Source organism: Hermetia illucens, chromosome 4 (assembly GCF_905115235.1).
Source record: "Hermetia illucens chromosome 4, iHerIll2.2.curated.20191125, whole genome shotgun sequence".
Lineage (NCBI taxonomy): Eukaryota > Metazoa > Arthropoda > Insecta > Diptera > Stratiomyidae > Hermetia > Hermetia illucens.
In genome coordinates, this window is record NC_051852.1 from 103,370,236 (window position 1) to 103,389,606 (window position 19,371).

The 19,371-nt window shown below is 43.3% G+C and overlaps 1 protein-coding gene across 1 annotated transcript in view; it reads right to left on the bottom strand.

Moving 5' to 3' along the window:
* Positions 1-18,836, bottom strand: part of LOC119655821 (protein purity of essence) — a 34,141-nt gene extending 15,305 nt beyond the window's left edge. The window contains exons 1-6 of the mRNA XM_038061927.1: positions 18,700-18,836; positions 18,458-18,555; positions 11,485-11,858; positions 9,302-11,405; positions 8,730-9,233; positions 1,841-8,670 (exon numbers count right to left, since the gene is read on the bottom strand). Of these exons, the coding sequence (XP_037917855.1) occupies positions 1,841-8,670; positions 8,730-9,233; positions 9,302-11,405; positions 11,485-11,858; positions 18,458-18,555; positions 18,700-18,818 (10,029 nt within the window). The 5' untranslated portion in view covers positions 18,819-18,836. The remainder of the gene's footprint in view (positions 1-1,840; positions 8,671-8,729; positions 9,234-9,301; positions 11,406-11,484; positions 11,859-18,457; positions 18,556-18,699) is intronic.
* Between the last annotated feature and the right edge of the window lie 535 nt (positions 18,837-19,371).

Consider the following 19,371-nt stretch of genomic DNA (forward strand, 5'->3'; position numbering starts at 1 on the left):
TCCTTCTCACTCTGTATCTGCGGAGGAGCGTTTAGGCGAGAATAGCTAATTTCCTTGATTCCAAAGCGTGTAGCACAGTTTACCTATTCATCTCATCTTAAAAAAAACGAAGAAAGTATGTTTGCAATGGCTTAGCGAACAAACTCATAAAATAGGTGCTATTTGGTGACCATAAATACCATTGAAAATAGATTCAGTTTCAAAACTAACCGATGCCCAGCTAGGTATGGAAGAGCGAGAGTTCGGTGCAGCACAGCTCCCTTCGATTGGCGTGTAGATCCCTCCTTCCACTTCCCACCAAGGTTTACAGACAAATAAGGGGCTTGAGATGACGAGGCAGGCTGGGAAACACATAGATCGTGCCTCATTAGTATCCGAGGCAATGAAGAGGTATCAGACAAGGATGTAATTCGTGGTGGATTTTACCTCCCTCAATCCGCTTTTTACGAGTTGCAAAATGTTCGATTTCTCAAGCGACCAAGACTCATTACTTTTGCTCTGGTTTATAGAATACTCAGATTCAGATTCGTCGAATTTAACAAACATGATTTTTGTAAATGATGTGATGCGGGGAAGAAAAATCAAAACTATTCATCTTCCGGAACTTAGTAGGAAGCAAGTGAGTATGTATCTGCGGGCAAAGCCGCGTGATCTTTTAATGACTCTCCCCCTCGCGTTTGAAGAGAATCATATTTGGCCACCCCAACTATAGTGTTAATAACACATTCGGGAAATTATTATATTGTGTTGCGGTAAAACATTTATTTCAGTAACTCGTGTGTGTCTCCTGTTAATTCCTTTGTGAAATATAGGGAATCCAGAGTCTCTTATATCATTTTAATTTCCGGTGAGACAGTGCTCCAGTTTTATTATTATCACACTTAATGCGATTGATGCAGCAGCGAGACTAGTATCACAACATTCATGCCGACTGGAATTTGAACCTAGGGTTACGATACGCTGCTTTACCCCCAAACCATAGTGGATATCACGCAGCAAATGTAGAGGTATCACGTTGCTTTGTACCATGTATAAAATATTCTCCGCTTTCTTGCTAGGCCCAGAACATCTTCGGCCCAAGCCAAAGAGGCTTCACTCCAGACAAACCAGCAACACATCAAATTTTCCCTGCGGCATGCGATGGAAAAACTGTTGAAATGTGGTCGTTAGTTGCACCATCTATTCATCGACTTTGCAAGCATAACCATCTAGACCCAATAGGCGGCGATTGATGTGATATCTTGAGCTGCACATTAATGAAGGCAAGACAGAGTATATATTAGCAACGTCAGCACCAAAAACCAAAGAACCAACATTATCAAATGGCACTGGTCAAGTGCGAAGAATAAAGTAGTAGAATAACACTGTTAGCACTGAGACTGTTAATAATGTCTTCTGTCTAGGACCGAAAATCACAACTGATAACTGCTACAACGACGAAATCGGAACACGTTTGTTGACAACCAACATAACCTATTTCAGCTTACAAGAACTGTTAAGCTCGAAACGTCCCACCATAGGGACACTGCTCTTACTGTATAGGACAATGATCTTGGCAGTCCTCATGTATTCCCCGGAAGCTTGGATTCTTAGCAAGAGAAGAATCAAATATTAATACATTCTCAATCAGGGAACCTGGGAGCATTAGCAACTTCTGATCAGGAGACTAATATTCAACACGAAATACACCGAATACAAAGGATTATAAATGAAATACAACCTTAGTAAATCATATTTGCCAAGTCGAAATGAAACTATTAAAAATACAGAAGTACACATTCGAGTATGATGAAAGGATTAAAAGGAAATGTTCATAAATCTGCTTTAATCTTCCACTTACCTTTGATGAATTCAAATCGCAGCACGACTTCACAGCAGTCATATGAACAGTTAACGAGTGACCATCACGGAACATTCGGAACTTATCCTTATTACCGCAAATAAACATCAACAACTTGCGTACTTGTCTCCTCAAAACTGGCGATAGTGTAAGCATCATATATTCGCACAGCGTGTACGTAACCGATTCACAGAATTTATGATACCAATCCCATGATGACGGATGAGCCGTCGACAATTTCAATATTTGATAAGGTAGCCGAACAGCTATCTCCGTCAGAAGAGAGTTATAAGCCTCGAAGATATCAGCGAAATTTTTGATGAAATTTTGTGGGAAAAGTGACGATATATCTGGTTTTGATCCGTAGCTGACCGGCTTCAAAAGGTTATTTGCAGGAGGACCTCCAGCAGTTGTTATGATTGGAACATTTCCAGAACTTGGGGTGTTGGAGACTTCATCGTTATTTGATGTGGTTTTCCAATAGGGCAGGAAAGATTCCAAGATCGCTAAGCAATGCGGCAAAGCTCCACAGCGCATTAAGACATTGGCTGTTGTTCCAGCGACGAAAGAAGCGTTGTCCTTGAATTGTTGTGGCGGCGAAGTGGTTCCAGCTGCCTTTGAAGATTTTGTCTTGCCCATGAGTACACTAAGCAAGTAGAGGATAACTAGTTGCACCTCGGTTTTGGGCTTGCGGGTAGTCATCTGTGAAGTTTGAGATGTTGGAACTATTTCCAAGCGTTCTGTTAACGCGTTTAGTAATTGGTTGAGTGTTTGTTGATCGGTTTCTTGGTTTCCATCCAGATCAGTCGTCAGCATTAAAATAACTTGCATCAAAGGTACAGCTTGGTGACCATTGCATGAATCCAAAGCTGCAAAATTTTTCACCATTTTGTTCAAAATAGAGCAGCGCAGACTATGAAGTTTGGCTAAGTTTTCATTGTCTGCCGATTCGTCGGGTTCTTCGGCATTCGGTGCTTCTTGAACGGGAGTCGGTAGTGTAGGAGCTTCACTACGAGGTGGCGAAGGGTTAGGTTGATCACCGTACGTACTACTTCGACCCGATGCTCCACCGATACTTTCGACACCGCTTCCACCACTTTCCGATCCGCCACTTCCTGCATGTTCGGCCGGAGAGGTTCTTAACGTGGAACCATCGGTGGCTGCATTTGATCCTTCATCATCCGAACCTCCAGCAGATGCGCTCGTATCTCCACCTACACTTCCTGCTGCACCTAGGGCCTGTAAACTTTGTAATGCTCGGCCTCGAATACCTTGCAAATTGGCAAGTCCTTGTTGGAACGACTGCATATCACCATCATGTTCTTGTAAGCTCAATGCAATAGCTATGTCCATGATAGCTTCATCGTCACCATCTTGTTGAAGATCTAGCAGTTGAGGGAAAGACCCAATGCCTAGGAATGCTTCCAAGGAAGCAAGCGGTTGAGGATTACCCCCTGCAGCTTCTAAACCCATTGACTCCAGGGCTTCTGCTTCGGCCGCTGCAAAGTCCTCATTCGACTGCAACGAGGCACTAGAAGTTGCAATAGCCGATGACGAAGGACCTGCTGATGTTGACGGGCCTGCGCTTCCACCTGCTACTGAGATAGGAGTAGGAGTTGAGCATGCTGGCGGACTATCAATTGCCACCTTACGTCGTTTAACACGCGGACTCATTAGAATGATCATTGCCTCCTTGGCACTGTGACTTATGATTTTAGATGGATCTAAAAGTAGTTCCACAAGATACTTGGTCATAGTATCTACTTGATTCGAATCAGATAATGCGAAAGCGTATATTATCTCGATCAAGCAATGTATAATTGCTTCTGTATGAGAAAGTCCACACTTCACGATAGATGTTGGCTCGTCTATAGTCGGTGTTACGTTGTACAGTTTTTTCGTCAGATTCAGCAACAACGGAAGAATGTTAAATTCGTTTTCAATGCACATTCGTGTCAAGATCTGAGGCCGTGAAACGGCTATGCCACGAGTAAGTAAAATGAGGCGATAGAACGCTTCTGGGTCTATATCTCGCACATTATCTACTTCCTCCATTTTCTTGAGTTCTACATTGACATAATTCAGAATTTCTTTGTCTTTGTATGAATGGTACACCCAACGATTTCCATACAGCGTAGCGAGGACACATTTGGTTTGTAATTGAACTGGATTGGGTGTTGGCATTAATAGCAAATCTTTTGCAACAGCTATCGATTTTTGCTTCGTGGCAGGATCGACATTAGAGCCTCCGAGGAGGCTAAGACCACTATCAAGAACTTCCAACATAGATGTGACCATCTTATCTAACAAGGTGACAGTTTGGATATTTACTTCGTTGGAAGAAATGCCACCAGCACCTCCATTTATTCCCCCTTGAGGTCCGGATGCGCCACTGCCTCCTACTGTATTATTGAGCACTGGTTCTTCTGGCTCTTCAGGCCAGCCAAATGCGTCTTTGGTCTTTCCATACACTTTTATACCGTCCAGCATTGTGAAACTTTCAGGATCCTGAGACCTTCCAAACAGCACGGACAGCTTCTTGTCAGATTGTAAACTTTCCTCTCGAGTCAGAGGGATATCGAACCACCTTGATCGTTTCACTATTGTTGGAATTGTGCGACCATAAATTGTAACTGACTGGGGCGCACGCATTGGATCTTGTGAACCAACCAGCACTCTTATTCCCGTTATGACCATATTGGGGTCTGGATTGTTTATTTCCAGGGTAAATCCATTTGGTCTGGAGGACGCCACAAACATCCCGGTTGAAAATAGTCTGGATTTCAACTTGTGAGTATTGTAAATTTGAAGTAAGTCATTGCCACCAAATTCCACGTCCGGCATCACAGTGCAATGTTCGAAGAAGTCGATGGGGAAAGTTGGGGAAGAGCCTGAACTGCTTAGTTTCTGATGAGGGCCATGCGATTTGCCAGAACTCTTCCTGCTCTTTCGCGATGGCTTCACAAATGAGGATGCTGTGTACATTTGGTTTCCAATCGGTTGTACTTCTGGTGATAACCAGAAGTTTGTATTCTCTACATGAGCTGTGTAAATTCTGAGACTTCCGTCTTCGCAAAGGAGGATCAATGTTGTTTTTTCAGTGCCTGACACTGTATGGCGAATTGCGACCATGTCCATTATTTTGCTCTTGGAACTTTGAGCCTTGATTTCTTGAACATAAACTGAGTCTGGTTTCAGCATAAAGATCACTGGATTATTCGATGTGTGCATCATTGCACAGATAAGACCAGGATGACCTGGAATTTCGGTCCATTGGCATAGTGGTTGCATGGGTCCTTTCGATGATACTTTGGAGTTCGATGAACCAACTTGTAGTTGTATGACGCATTTCACGCCCTCGTTCACATCTGTCAATGGAGCCATGAAACTCTTCCCCAACGAGTAGCTGAAGAACAACATTTGCATGGTATGGGAGTAATAAATTGAAACTCCTCCTCCTCCGATTTGTCCGCTGATGTCTTGCGGATGATTCAGCTCTAAAGTGTTCGTTACATAGAAGTCACCGTGCTTCGCTAAACTTTCTTCGTCCAGTGGTTGTGTGTAAATGTATCCGGACGATGCAATGAGCAGCATGTGATAAGTTCCATTTTTGTAAACGAAAGTACAATCGCGAATTTTTCCGACAGCAACCAGGAAATAATATTGCGGGCTGTATGTATCTTCCGCTAGTTCGTAGATTTTCACGAAATCAGCCGTCACTAGGGCCAGTTTCGTCTGAGAGCCAGGCAGCCAAATAGCTCGCTTTATGAAGTTACCGGTTTCAAGTTGAGGAGTTAGGACGATGTGTTCCGTTGCCGCCCCCGTACTAGAGAACGTCAGGATGTGACATTCTTTCAAACCGCAAACAGCAAGACAGTCCTCGTTGGCTGGATTTGCAGTAAGCGTAAGGATTGTGCAAGGGATGGACGCAGAGGCAAGTTGCGTTAAGGTAAGTTTGCGTTTGGCCGCGTCAGCTTGTTTCAGCAATGCAGAAAGTTGTAGAATAGTAACTTTGCCCTTTTCATGCGATACGGCCAAGTGCTGCCGTTTACCGTGTGGTGAAGATAAGCAACAAAGCGCTACCCTTCTCACAAGGCCCGACGATAGTAGTTGCTTGATGGTTTGGCCTTGCTCACCAGAATAACTCATTCGAACATTCTCGAAGGCTCCTTCCTGCGAACCTAGAGTTGCGACCATAATTTGATCATTCAAGTAGAAATTTTTCTCTTGCTGATGCAACCGTTCTAGAGCACGTTTAGCTCGAGAGTGACATCCAACCGTCGAATACAATGCACAGTTATCACGAACTGAGGGTAAGAGCATCTCAAAGAATTCCAAAATGCATCGTACAACCGATTTCCATTGCTCCTGATTGTTGAGCTGATCTTTGGAAGCCTCGATAACTTTCGCCATGTGATATGTACGTTCGCTGGCGACTTCGGTCTTATGTGTTTGCTGATTCGACGATTGAGAGGGTGTGTTTTGCACGGAGCGTTTGGTTGCTACCGAAGACGATGCTCCAGCTTGCTCCAGATCAGATGCATTCGCTGGAGCGGAACTTGCTGAAGAATTAGTTGCTTCGTGATATGAAGAATTCGATACTCTGCGACGTAAAGCTTGACAAGATCCATCCTCTTTCGCGCCACAATCACAAAAGAAATTTCCGTACTTTGCATAGGTAACATCATGATTTTTATGGCAAACTCGTGCACATACAGAACATACTCCAACACTATCGACCATATTGCAGGTGTGACAATGGTACCAATGCTGATTCATGAATTCTTTTTGGGTTTGGGAGAATGTGCAAAGCTTATTGCCCAAACTGTCCTCATCTGAATCTTCCACGGCGCTATCGTCATCTTCACAGCCCATATCATCAATATAATCTTCGAATTCGGGTTGTGCGTCCTCTTCCCATGGCGGGGCTGAAGATCCTTTGTATCCCATTCCTTGGAGAAGATCGTTCATGTAGCGCAGTAGTGAACTAACATTTTCCAATGCGACCGACGACTTCGTATAGGTCAATTGTTGTGATTTCGAGACAACTGGTTTGTCGAGAACGTGGTATTTCGAAACTTCTAACCAGTCTATTGTAGCTGCAAAAAGCAGAGAGTGACCTTTGCCCTTTCCAGCATCGGCTAAGGTTACCATAACTTGTAATAAATCGGTGAAATCCAAAGCGTCTTGAGCTGGCAGCAGCAAATTCTGTCCGAGTTGGATTAGGGATCGGAAAAGTGCTCCGGGAACAGCCGATGGAATTTTGCTTTCAGAAACGAAATACTTCGTTATACTTTGCAGGAGGCGTCCGTTCTTTTCCATGCACTCTTCGTTCGGTGGTGTATCGGATCTATTGGTGAAGCAACTATTTCCTTGCCAAGCGCTTGTTGATTGGCCTCCTGTATTTCCAGCAGTCTCAGCAATCGCAGCTGCGCCACTACATTCCTCATCGATTTCCATTGCATCAGGGTCAAGTCCTAATTCTGACGTCTGCATTATTTGGTCAGAAATACTTGGTATGGCCGAGACAGTTGCCATATTTGTAGGTGTTTGGGCATTACTTGATGTCACGCTCGAAATTTGGACTTGGTTGGTGTTCCCAGGACCAAGCAAAATGTGACTTAACCACGCCTTTAGTTTCGCATTGTCCACTTGCCCTAGCCCTGAAATGCAACTGGCCAGTTGCTCCATGTTGAATTGCAAACCATTCTTCTCCACGGTCTGTAATAACTTTTCGAAGAACTGGAGGACTTTTGTTGCGTACAGTTGAGACATCTGTGTGTTTGTGAACGATAGAAGCACTTCAACCAAAGATTCGCTTTTAGTGACACAGAAGAAATCATGCAGCGCTGTAAGACCCATAGGTTTTTCTAGCATAAGTTCCCACTGTTTCAGAATTGTGTAGAGAATAGCTTCGTCCAAATTCAAATCGCATCCCTGTCGAGAGAGCTCGGCATATTCAATAAGAACTCGGTATGAGTTTTCTAAAATTGATTTGTAGGCGAGGAATCGACAGCCCTCCGAACCAACATCTGCTCCCAGGATCAATTCTACGTTCTTACACCCAATCTCGTAGAGATATTCACATCTTATATCAAACAGCATCGGCACGACCAAGCCCTTCATCCTTTGCACAACAACTGAATCCTGCTTGCATGACGGGAGCAAATGGTTTAGCAGATAAAAGGCTGATTTCAAAGAATGTTTCAGGGAAAGTAAAATGGAGAACGACGAATGCTTTGAAATTTCTCCTAAATGCGCCTCGATAACGGATAGCGTGTGGATATCAACGGGGAACATGCTCGACCTGAAGCACTCCTCTCCTTGCACGTTCAAACTTTTCTTCCATTCTACCGTAATCACCTCTTTGTCAGCTCCAGAAAGTAAATTTAAAAATTGCGTAGATATATCCGTGCAATATGTGCTCTTTGAACTGGAGATCGCGATTAGACTGTCCAGGAGATTTGTTGGAATTGTTCCAGACAACCCTTTATCCATTGTTTTGTACATACAGTCTCGGATAAGTTCAATGACATCAAATAGTTTTAAGATCACTTCCTTAGTGAGATCGTCTCGGGATATGTCCTGGCTATGTTTCGACTCTGTTGAGGATGGAGAGCTGCCCGAAGTTGAAGTACCGCTCGCTTGATCTGTGTTTGTTGCAGAAGATTGAGCTGAAGAGGATGAGATTGCGGGTGTTACCGTGGCACCACTGACAGTAGTGGCTGCTGGTTTCGGAGGCTTGAAACCCTCCTTCTCGGCCCAGCACATGGCATGCATGTGAGAAACTAGCGCATCCAAAAGAAGAACTTTTGACATTCGTGGAGCTTCTGTAATGAAAAATGAACCTTGAAATAATCCCAAAAATAAGTTTCGTAATTTAACTCACGAATATTGAATGATTTCACAAACACTTCTAGTCCCGAAAGTGTTTGCTTCAAGCTATATTTGATGTCGCTGACGTGCTCAGTTACTTTGCTCCATAAAGTCTCGGCGTATTGTGTGTACATCCCTTGCTTTATCAAACTGTTGACGATCAAATAATGAGAAGTTCCCGATGGATGACGACATCTGATTGACCAAACCAAGGAGTGCAAATTCGGGACCTTATCAAGCATCAGTGCTTCTACATGTGGTGTGGAGGGAGGCAGACCAAGCAGCAACTTCCAGCACAGACTGAAGCAATAATGAACCGCACACAATGTGTGGAAAGGAACCCCACCAACACAAATATCGGTTACGGACAAGATATCGATGAGAGCGTCCACCAACAATGGGTATTTAAGTTTATCCGGTGTGCATAATATAAAGTTCCATGCAAGACCGTCAAGTTTGAATTCTTGTTGCACATTCGTGTCAATTACGGCCAAGGAATAAAATTTCGGTCTTACACCTATGGGGAGACGAAATCCAATCTCATTTCTGATTCATTCATTCATTTATAAGTTTAAATCAACTTACCACTTGCGTATTCGGGCGCCAACTTCTTATGCTTATCTTCAATATCCTTCCGACAGAAGGACATCAACTTCGTTTTATTATTTAGGTAGTCCGTCACCTTCTGGTTAGCATCTAAGGTAATCACACTAAATAGATTCCAGCGAACTTGCTCCAACAAAACTGTCGGCGCATTATACAAATGTTTCATTAAATACTCAAGAAACAGCAGAAGCCTCGAAAGCAACATCAACTGGTGATCACGTAAAGGCTTCTCAGCCGTGAGATTGCGGCAAACTTCCGCACATCTAATCACACCCCCAGCAGTCAAAAGCAGAATAGATTTCTTCTGCATCAAATTCAGTGAATGGAAAAGGAACAGCAGAAGTTGTGCGTGTTCGACATTCAAATCCTCATAATCTGTGTCGAGAGGCGATGTATGACTACTACTGGAGCAAACTCCCTCAACAAGAGTATTAACAAGACGATGCCACACAGATAGACAAGCCGCTTCTTTCTCTTGCGTAGGTTTCAGGAGCAAAATCTGAACAAGTACCGATAATGTTCGCGAATATACTTGCAGGGGCCAAACGTTATCCTGTGTCCACGGCGAGACCCCGAGATGTAACAACAAAGATGACTGCAATGTTTCATTCAGCAACGATGCGGATATCAAGTTATGCAAATATCTACCAAGCGCTCCGGAGAATTTAATCATGGCATTCTGCCATTGGGCGCAAGTCGAATTTTCGGGCTCACCTCTGGCAGCATCACGATCCAGGTCCTTTAATATATTTGCAAGCAATATCATTTGTTGTTCGCTAAGTCCTGACTTCACATATTTGTTGAGATATTTATGATTTGTTCCAAGTGATTGATCGAGAAAAGCGAAAATTTGAGCAGACAACTCTAGATATTCATGTGGTTCATCCTTCGCAGGGACAAGGTTAGATTTCTGTGTTTCCTCACTCTTTTCTTGTGGAACGTTCTCACTCTGATCATCATGTGCTTCCGGCGACAAAGTCTCCTTAAACCACAACCCTAAATAGCTTTCACTGTCTTCCTCCTCAGTTTCCGAATCTTCTGAGCAAGAGGATGTATCGTTGAAATATGTTGTCGAATCGCTATAACTTATTGGATCGCCATCATTCCGTTCTTTTGCACTTGCACGCTTCATCATGCACGCCTTTCGATACGATACTGTAGCCAAGAAAGTCAAAAGTTGCTGCAGCGTAGCTGAGCTCAATACTCTAATTACTCTTTGCAATGAGGAGTATTGCTCCAATATATCAAAACCAGCCGGATCAGGTAGAGACAACCCCATAGATCCCTGATCGTCATTAGATCGTGACTCAATATTCAGATCCTCAATGAGTTCAGTCAATAATAGTAGACTATGTCGCGCTATCGCTGCATTAAGGACTCCAAAACCTTGCTGGACTTTGAATAAATTTACTCGGGCGGTAGGAGTTTGCTGCTCTGCTCCACGTGATGGACTTTTCCCCTTTGCCCCTTCATCGGCTGATTGTTGCTTTGAACTGGATCCACCAGAAGCACCCATTGCACCTTGAATTCCAGCTATTAGCAGCCAAGCTCCAAAGCACAAATGGTTTTGATAGATATGACCCCTAGTCGAATTTTTGAAAATGTTTCCAATCGTTGTGTATATCTCTAGAGCCTTGTCTACGACCGTTCGGGCATGATCGTCCTCTTCACTATCTTTAGCAATTTGCGTTGCTGATCCAGATCCCTGCTGGAACTTCTGAGATGATGAGCTCACCATCGAAATGACACTTCCCGAAATCGATGCAAGGACGGCACAATAGAGCGCCGACATCGCACACTGCGACAATTGGCTTATTTTACTTGGCGTCAATGGTTCAAGAACAGGCAGAGACAGTGCCTGTGCTAGGATTGATATATCCGCTGACATTTGTGGTAGACAATTTTTTATCTGAGTTGCATCTGTTGCACTAAGTGGCAAATACAAGGGTTTTCCCATCAATGCACTCTCTTCGTATTTCAATCTGTAGCGAGACAAAACTGGTAAATTTGTGCAAACATTAAGTAATATGTCGCCTGCATTTTGCGCTTTCATAATAGAAATGTTTGTCGTTGCAAATAATTGCTGGAAATTATCAAGATTAATGGACAAATTGTAAAAGATAATATTTATATTTAACAAAATGTTGGTCACAAAAACTTACCGTACAATCTGTTAGCTCCTCGCTTAACGGAGCCCAAGTATTTGAAATATTTGCTGCACTCAATGGAGTCGTTAGCTGTTGTAAGATCACCGTCGACAAGTCGGATCTTGACCTTTTCATCTCTGATTTGGGGCTATCTTTATCACTGCCGCTGACGTTGCTCTTTGTGTGTTCTGGAAACTTGGAGTTCTTCAGAATAGACGCAAGAACAACATGATCGAATCCCTGTGTTTGCTGTTTTCCTTCACAAAGAGCCTTCAGGGGTGGCAATAACCATTTAATCTCGGAAACTGTTGAGCTACTTAATCGGCTCAATATGTGACGAATAAGAATACTGCTGGCTTCCAGCATTTGTGGTATTTGAGTTTGGCATACTGTAAAGTGTGAAAAGAAGTCTTTTAATGGTTTTTGCCAATAAAATAGTAGAAGCTTTCATGAACGCAACTTCATGAATAAATGGAGAATATATCCTTTCAATTTCCTTTGCGAATAAAGCTGTTTTGAAAAAGATGTAAAACAACTGGGTTGGAATTCGAATCTAACGTTACGATCCGTACCGAATAAAAGGAGTGAGAAATGAAAGTGGGGCGCATCGTGAAAATAAAGACCTAAAATCCGAAAGTACTGGCAAAACCAAGAGACAAGAAGGAACATAGTAGACGAAAATGCAAATCAATGAGGAAGGAAGAAGATGAGATCATCGATCCTCAGGCAAACCTGAAATTCCACTTTCCACTAAACCTTCCCGAATGATGTTCCATATTAAAATCTACATAGATTACTGCAATTTTGCGGATCTAGCATGAATTTGAGGGGTTCGCAGTCAAATTTTAAAATATAATAATGTACTATCATTGCCTTCATTTGGGTAGATTTGGCAACAGAGAGTGTTTTGACGTCTAGGTACGACTTGCATGGGTCACCATAATTTTTTTTTCCAGATTTTTCGCGAGTGCAGAATCTGACAACTGATCTTTGAAGTAATTGACCTCTTATGTATCCCCTCGCGGTTCTCCTTTGCTACCAAAATCAAAATTACAGTTCCTGAGAAAAGTGCGTGTGACAGACAGACAGACGAAAAAGGAGGACCTGCCGGAAGCGGCAAGTGATTAAGGACAAACCGCTAGCTGGTGATGCGCCATGAAACGACAGTGAACACTACATCCACAGTGACCACCAGGCAATCGTCTTTGACTTAAAGAACAATTCAAGCGGTTGGAGACCTGCTCGTCCAAGAAAGAGGGGAACGTGAAGTTGGTCCACGAATGCAATTGACGAACAAGCATTCATATATGTGCCACTGGACCAGGACACTGCATCATTAATACTTTCAGAAAGATCATTCCATATCACGGTGTACATACCACATGCAACGCTCAAAAGATGATCGCGGTTTACAGACAGGCCGCCTTCCTCTGATTGGCACGTCAAAAACCCCGAAAGGAAGGAATCGTCAAGCAGGTTCGATGGACCCACAGATTGATTCCCAGCACCAAAAGACAAACTATGATCTCACGCAGTTTCTCACAGAACATAGCGAATGCCGAAACTACTTCTATAGATTCAAACTGGGCAGCTCACCTAACTGTCCCCGCTACGATATTCCGAACGACCCGGAGCATGTTTTCTTTCATTGTACTAGATCGCAGAGGAAGGAAAGAATATAGAGAAGACATTGGGAGAAACACCAGCACCATATAGTCTAATTGTGAAAATTCTTGCGTGTCAAGAAATGATATAATGGGGAAGAGGACAGGAGTGAAATGGTAGGATTATTGGGTAAAATTCCCACACACTGGAACCTTTAATAAGGTATTGTTTCCAAGACCCTGAGTTGCCGTCTGCATGCCGACCACTTTGTATGCTTTACACTGCCGTTCATCAGACCGAGGCATACAGCTGCAAGCAGATTTTGCATAATGATGCGACTGGTAGGGAGAATCTACGACGGATCGCATCCTTAATCCTCAGGCTATTCTATTGGAGGATGCTCTGAGTAAAGTGAAAATTTTGCGGGGTTACAGAGGAGTCGGGAATAAGAATGCGATCCGTCGTGGATCTTCCCTTTCGATTGCGGCACTCAGATTCGGAGTTTCACGCCTCCACGCGCGCAATGGAGCCGTAATTTTCTTTATTTTTCAGGGTTAACCCGCGTGATATATCAGTAGACTCGCGTGAATCCCCGTGTTTATAGATTTTCAGGATCCGGTATTGACCCACGCATCGGTTAAAAGGACCCGTGAGAGATCAAAGTGCTCAAAGGATCCCGTCACATTTACCAACCTGGCTAGCATACAGGCATACAAGCAGGTTTCGACAAAGCACTTCGATCATCACCATTAACGGCACAACAACCGGTATCCAGTCTAGGTCTGCCTTAGTAAGGAACTCCAGACACTCCGGTTTTGCGCCGAGGTCCATTTCTCCATCCATTGATGTAACTAAAAGTTGTCTGCCGGGCAAGAGTTGGAAATTTTTCTTGCTAAGAACCTAGGTCTCCGAGTAATACATAAGGATGCATGATCATAGTCTTATACAATAAGAGCATTGATCCTATGGTGGGACGCTTCGAGCGAAACAGTTTTTATAAGCTGAAATAGGCTCTGTTGGCAGCCAACAACCTTGCGCGGATTTCATCATCATAGCTGTTATCGGTTGTAGTTGTAGTCTCCTATCTTTATTGTTTTCGTTTGACCAGCGCGATTCGATGTTGTTGGCTTTGTTCTTTGGCACTGGCATTGCCACCATGTACTTGGTCTTGCCTTCATTAATGGCCAGCCCGAGATGTCGCACCGCCTGCCATAATGTCAATATCGTCAGTGTAGGCCAGTAGTTGGGTGAACTTGAAGAGGATGGTACCTCTTGCATTGACATCTGCATTACGAACCACTTTATCCAGGGCCAGATTGAAGATGATGATAGAGCATCCCCTTGTCGGAGACCGCTGTTGATATTGAATGGTCTCGAGAGTGATGCTATTGCTTTTATCTGGCCTCGCGCCTTGTTCAGGGTCAGCCTAGCCAGTCTTATCTATTTTGTCTGGATACCGAATTCTCTCATAACCGTGCACAATCGATGAAAATATGGTGCAGCATATTCCATCGCTCGCCGCACAAGGAAAATCTGATCTGTTGCTCATTTGCCTGGAGTGAAGCCTCTTCAGTATCGGCCAATGATGTTCTGAGCGTATGTGGCCATCCAGCTTAGCAAGATAGCGGAGAATATCTTGTAGATGGTACACAGCAACGTGATACCTCTATAACTGCTGCACTGCGTGATATCTCCCTTTTTATGTATGGGATTGATAATGTTTCTTTGCGAATCATCGGAGATTGGTTCACTGCTCCACACCATGAGCATAAGTTAATGAACCGCTTGGTGTAGTTGCTCTCCTCCATATTTAACCACTTTGGCTATAAATCCATCGGCTCCTGGCGACTTATGGTTTTTAAGCCGATGAATTGCACGGACTGTTTCTTTCATTGCTATTGTTCCAATACGCGCATCCTGTCGAAAACCAGACAGCCCTGTTTGTCTCGGGCATCGAGGTGTATAAGATGTCATCCTGCTGACTTGTTGGTAAAACTTTCGCGCCTGGTGCGGTAGCTCCCTACACGTTTCGAATTCACGGTTGCTTCTTCCAAGCTTCCTTTTTCCGTCTGTGAAGTCGCTTCTCAACTTGACGGAGTTTGTGATAAGTCTGTGCGCATACCCACATTCTTTGAGAATTCAACATAACTCGGTACTGCGGTTGTTGGGGCATCCATTTCACCCTTAGAGATGTTACGAAGGGCTTTATTGTGGATGCCTTCAGTATTCACTCTCACCTGATTGTCAGAAGAGATTGTAGGCAGTGTTATAATTAAGTCCGAAGCACTATGGCAACGAGATAGTGATCGGAGTCTATACTGGCCCCTTATATATTCTGACATTCATCAAGGCTGAGTGGTGGCGGCATTCAATCAACACGTAGTCAATTTGGTTGAAAGTGGTCCTGTCTGGAGAGACACGATAACAGCAAGATTCATTTTTTGGCTGACTAGGAAACTTACTCCAAGCACATGATTTACTGGATGGCCGCTATAATATATGGTGTAGTGGCTCTTCTCCAGGAAACCGGTGCCTGCCCAGCGCATCTCTTGCAAAGCTGTTACATCCACCTTATATTGGGACAGGGTTCGGGTAGCTGCTGAGCCGCATTCGCTTTATACAGGGAGCGCACATTCCATGAGAAAATGCGCAATGGAGTTTGAATATTTGCGGTCAGTTTCGTCATCTTTTTATATTTTTGGGATAGCCCTTCCCTCTTAGTCGTCTCCGGCTACTCACGACGGTCGCTTGACCATCGTAGTCTCATTTTATCGTTACACACTGCTACAGAACACTTTACTTGGACGGATAGTTATAGTGAAACTGTCGGAAACAAATGCATCTCCACCTACATACGGCATCTACGCAATTAATTATCGTGTACTGATCTGATTATGCTTCAGATTAAGGTTACGTAATTGCAGAAGATGCAACAATTACAGGATAAGGTCCAACAGAAGAGCAAGAGGACCAGAGGTTGCAGGACGAGATCAAACAGGAGAGCAAGGGAAGCAAAAATTGTAAGACCGGAAACGCCAAACAACCCCTTCAGACAGAAAAGCAGCAACGTCAAGCCGACAGAGCATGCACTGCGAAACCCGCCGGCGACGTAGCTAGAAATCACTTTGAATAGCACCGGGGAATGATGACTCCGCCAGTAGCTAACTGGCGCCGGAAATATCGCCTAGTGTTGTAGGCGGCAAGGGGAAACAGGCAAATACATGTTGCATAATACCATACAAGGACCAGCTCTAGGAAGTTTCTCGGTTCGTACGGCGGTAAGATCAGCGACGCTTGGGAAAACGTGAAACTCGAACTTTTCCCATTCGACGAGATTTTCAGGAGACCTGTTGACATGCGAGCATGTGACACAGCACGGGTTAATGACTTGTCACATCCCAGCGTGAACGATAGGCGCTTCCTCAAAGATGAATGCAATGACAATCAATCTCAGTGGAATGGATGACGGGATTATACTTCTGAATTCTTCTGGAGGAAGCTTGGTGGAAGCAACAATGCACAACGTTCTCGACAATTGATCCATGTTTGCTCTCCTAAGGAGTAAGGTAAGGTTTCCATATCTTTTTGTTTCTGGTTATCAGGCATGAGCTTTTTGAAAATTTTTTGTTTGATCTCAGTGATTTTGAGCAGTTGAACGAGTGTGTTCCGATAGCTCAAGTGGTTAAAGCGCTGGGCTCTCGTAGCGAGAAATCTCGGTTCAAATCTCACTGGTGACAGAGTAGTCCGGTAGGCATGATTTCCTTCAACTCAGGAACAATTAATCAGATGCATCCAGGATTAATTTTGGAAAATAGGAGGAAGCAATATTGAAGCTTTTCACTATTCCCGGCAATGACATGTAATGTTGAAATGAAATGAAGTGTCATGGAAAGGAAATGCATTCACATCTCTCTCAACTATACACAACATTTGTCATTGGATTTGTTCCTCTCTCCTAGCCCGTATCGCTTTTAACGCCTGCAAGAAGACCTTCGTAAAGAAAGTGATTCCCCGGCCGTGGATATTTGTTTGCATGTGTACGGCCGTGGATAGTCCCCTTCTGATCTATGGTTGTCGCCTGGAGCCCGGCGCTGAGCAAGAAATAAAATAGATCCAAGCTAAACAGGATCTAAAAAACGCATGTGCAGGTGCTTTTAATGTATTCCTATATCTCCTCCACCTTGGCTTCCATATTAATACCACGTACCGTGCAGTGCACACAACCACTTGCGGATCTGGATGTTGGACAGCAAAGCCGTCTAGCTACAGTAAAATCCTCGGCAAAGTACTTTCGAAACTGTGCGCATTCCCAATGGATTAAACCGCATGCAAACCGAGCTTCCAAGATAAATTTTACGGAAGTTTTCCATGTAGAGCAGTTTATGCGACAACCAAACAGTCATTAAGGCTTTCCACGCAGTGGCGATATCCTCTAGGCTGTATGGCATTACAGGAGCGCGACACGCTTACCCTCATCTAGTGTTCAGGTCATAGGAACATAGCTCCGCTGTTGACAGTCCGTTGGTGGCGACTATAGAGCCTGGAATCCATCCTCACTACTTAATAGCCACGGATTTCAGATAGTCAAGGATTTGCCCCTCCTTCAACAAAATCTGACCCCGAAAGCGCTTGAAACGATGCGTGCAAATACGTACAAAGTTGCGGCAATTTGCACGACAAGTAGAATTGTCGAAGTTGAGGAGAAAACCTCAGGAATTTCCTTTGCGATTGCTGCAGGCAATCCAATCTGAGGATTTAGTGATGTGCCTTAGGGAGGGCAGCGATGAAACCTCAATATGGACATATTTCCCTACAGATTATAGCTTTATGGACGAAGAAGCTTCTGGAAGAGTTATTAAAACGCCTAATTGGAGTGCTCCCTGCCGGGGGAGATACAAAACAGTTAGATCACCGCAAGGAAAAGAGACCTGCATTGCAGTTTTTTGGAATTGCAATCATTAATGTTCCTTCTTGTACCCATACGTTTTTGATGTCTTATTGGATTGAGCAAACAGTTCCGGTTTTCTAGAAATTAAATCGAATGGAATGTTAATGCGAAGCAAATCAGTGACCTCATTCAGACGTGTCTCATATTTTTCGTATCCCCATTATTGGACAATACTGAATCAGCAGTTTCTGCTGTCAAAAACCGCCGATGTGCGGACGAATTTTTCACTACGACCCAATTAGGTATTCTCGTAACGGAAATACGAAATCCAATAAGCTCGCCAATGAACATATCACTTTTTGGAAAAGGATAAGAACCGGAATCCGCAGTCACAATTGCTTTATAAATAAAATCCTCCTTCTGCTGTCCGAGATTAGTCACAGCTGGTGTTGCACGAATGGCGAAATGCACTTTTTCTCGGCTACGTCTACTCACCCAAATTGCATTGTCCGCTAATTGTATCGGCAGCCAATGACGAAAAAGCCATATAGAATTGTCCATATGCCGGATCATGTTCGCAGAAATCATTTTCACTGCAAATAAAATAAAATAATTAGGCATAAATGACAAAGAGATTCCCGTTAGATGCGTAATTGGAAAATCGCCATTTGCATCAACTTCAAACTTAAAATACTTCAAACCTCACAGTCAGTCACGGCGAAAAATTTGATACATACCTTCTCAAGATGGCCTTGATTATATTCAATACATCCGTTTTGCTTAAATTTCCGTAGTTTGATGACAAAATCGGTTTAGCGATCGCAGCCCAATCTACACCTCCGCTGTGGGCCGCCATCTTTACAAATTTTCCTGACTTGTCGATAATTTTGTCTTCAGAGCCGGATTGACATTTGCACGGAGTAGCCAACTTTGTATTTCCAAAAATTCTGATCAGCTGTTCTGATTTGACGAAGATTGAACGAATGTTTACATCCGAAAACGCACATGGATCCGGTCAAATTTTATTAGAAACAATTGAAAAATCATTTATTCTATCATATATGAGAATAATACTAGATGCGGAAACAATGTTTCTTCCCAGTAAGATTTTACGTAGAGAACTCTACTTTTCTACGTCGCTACTTAGCGAAGAAATAAAAAATTGCACTAATGTTGACTTACAAAAGGCGGGCAAATTTAAAGATGATTGAAAATGTTCGTAATATTTAGAAGATAAGAGTTTGTACCTCTTTAAAAAACCTGTACTTTATATGCTGCGATAACAAACTGATAAACTATAGTACCACCTCCTATTTGGGTGAATTAGCCGTTTGTCTTAATTTTGGACTAAATGATATTTATACATTTTTACATAAAGTTTTATTGACAAAGTAATAGGCAAATTAATG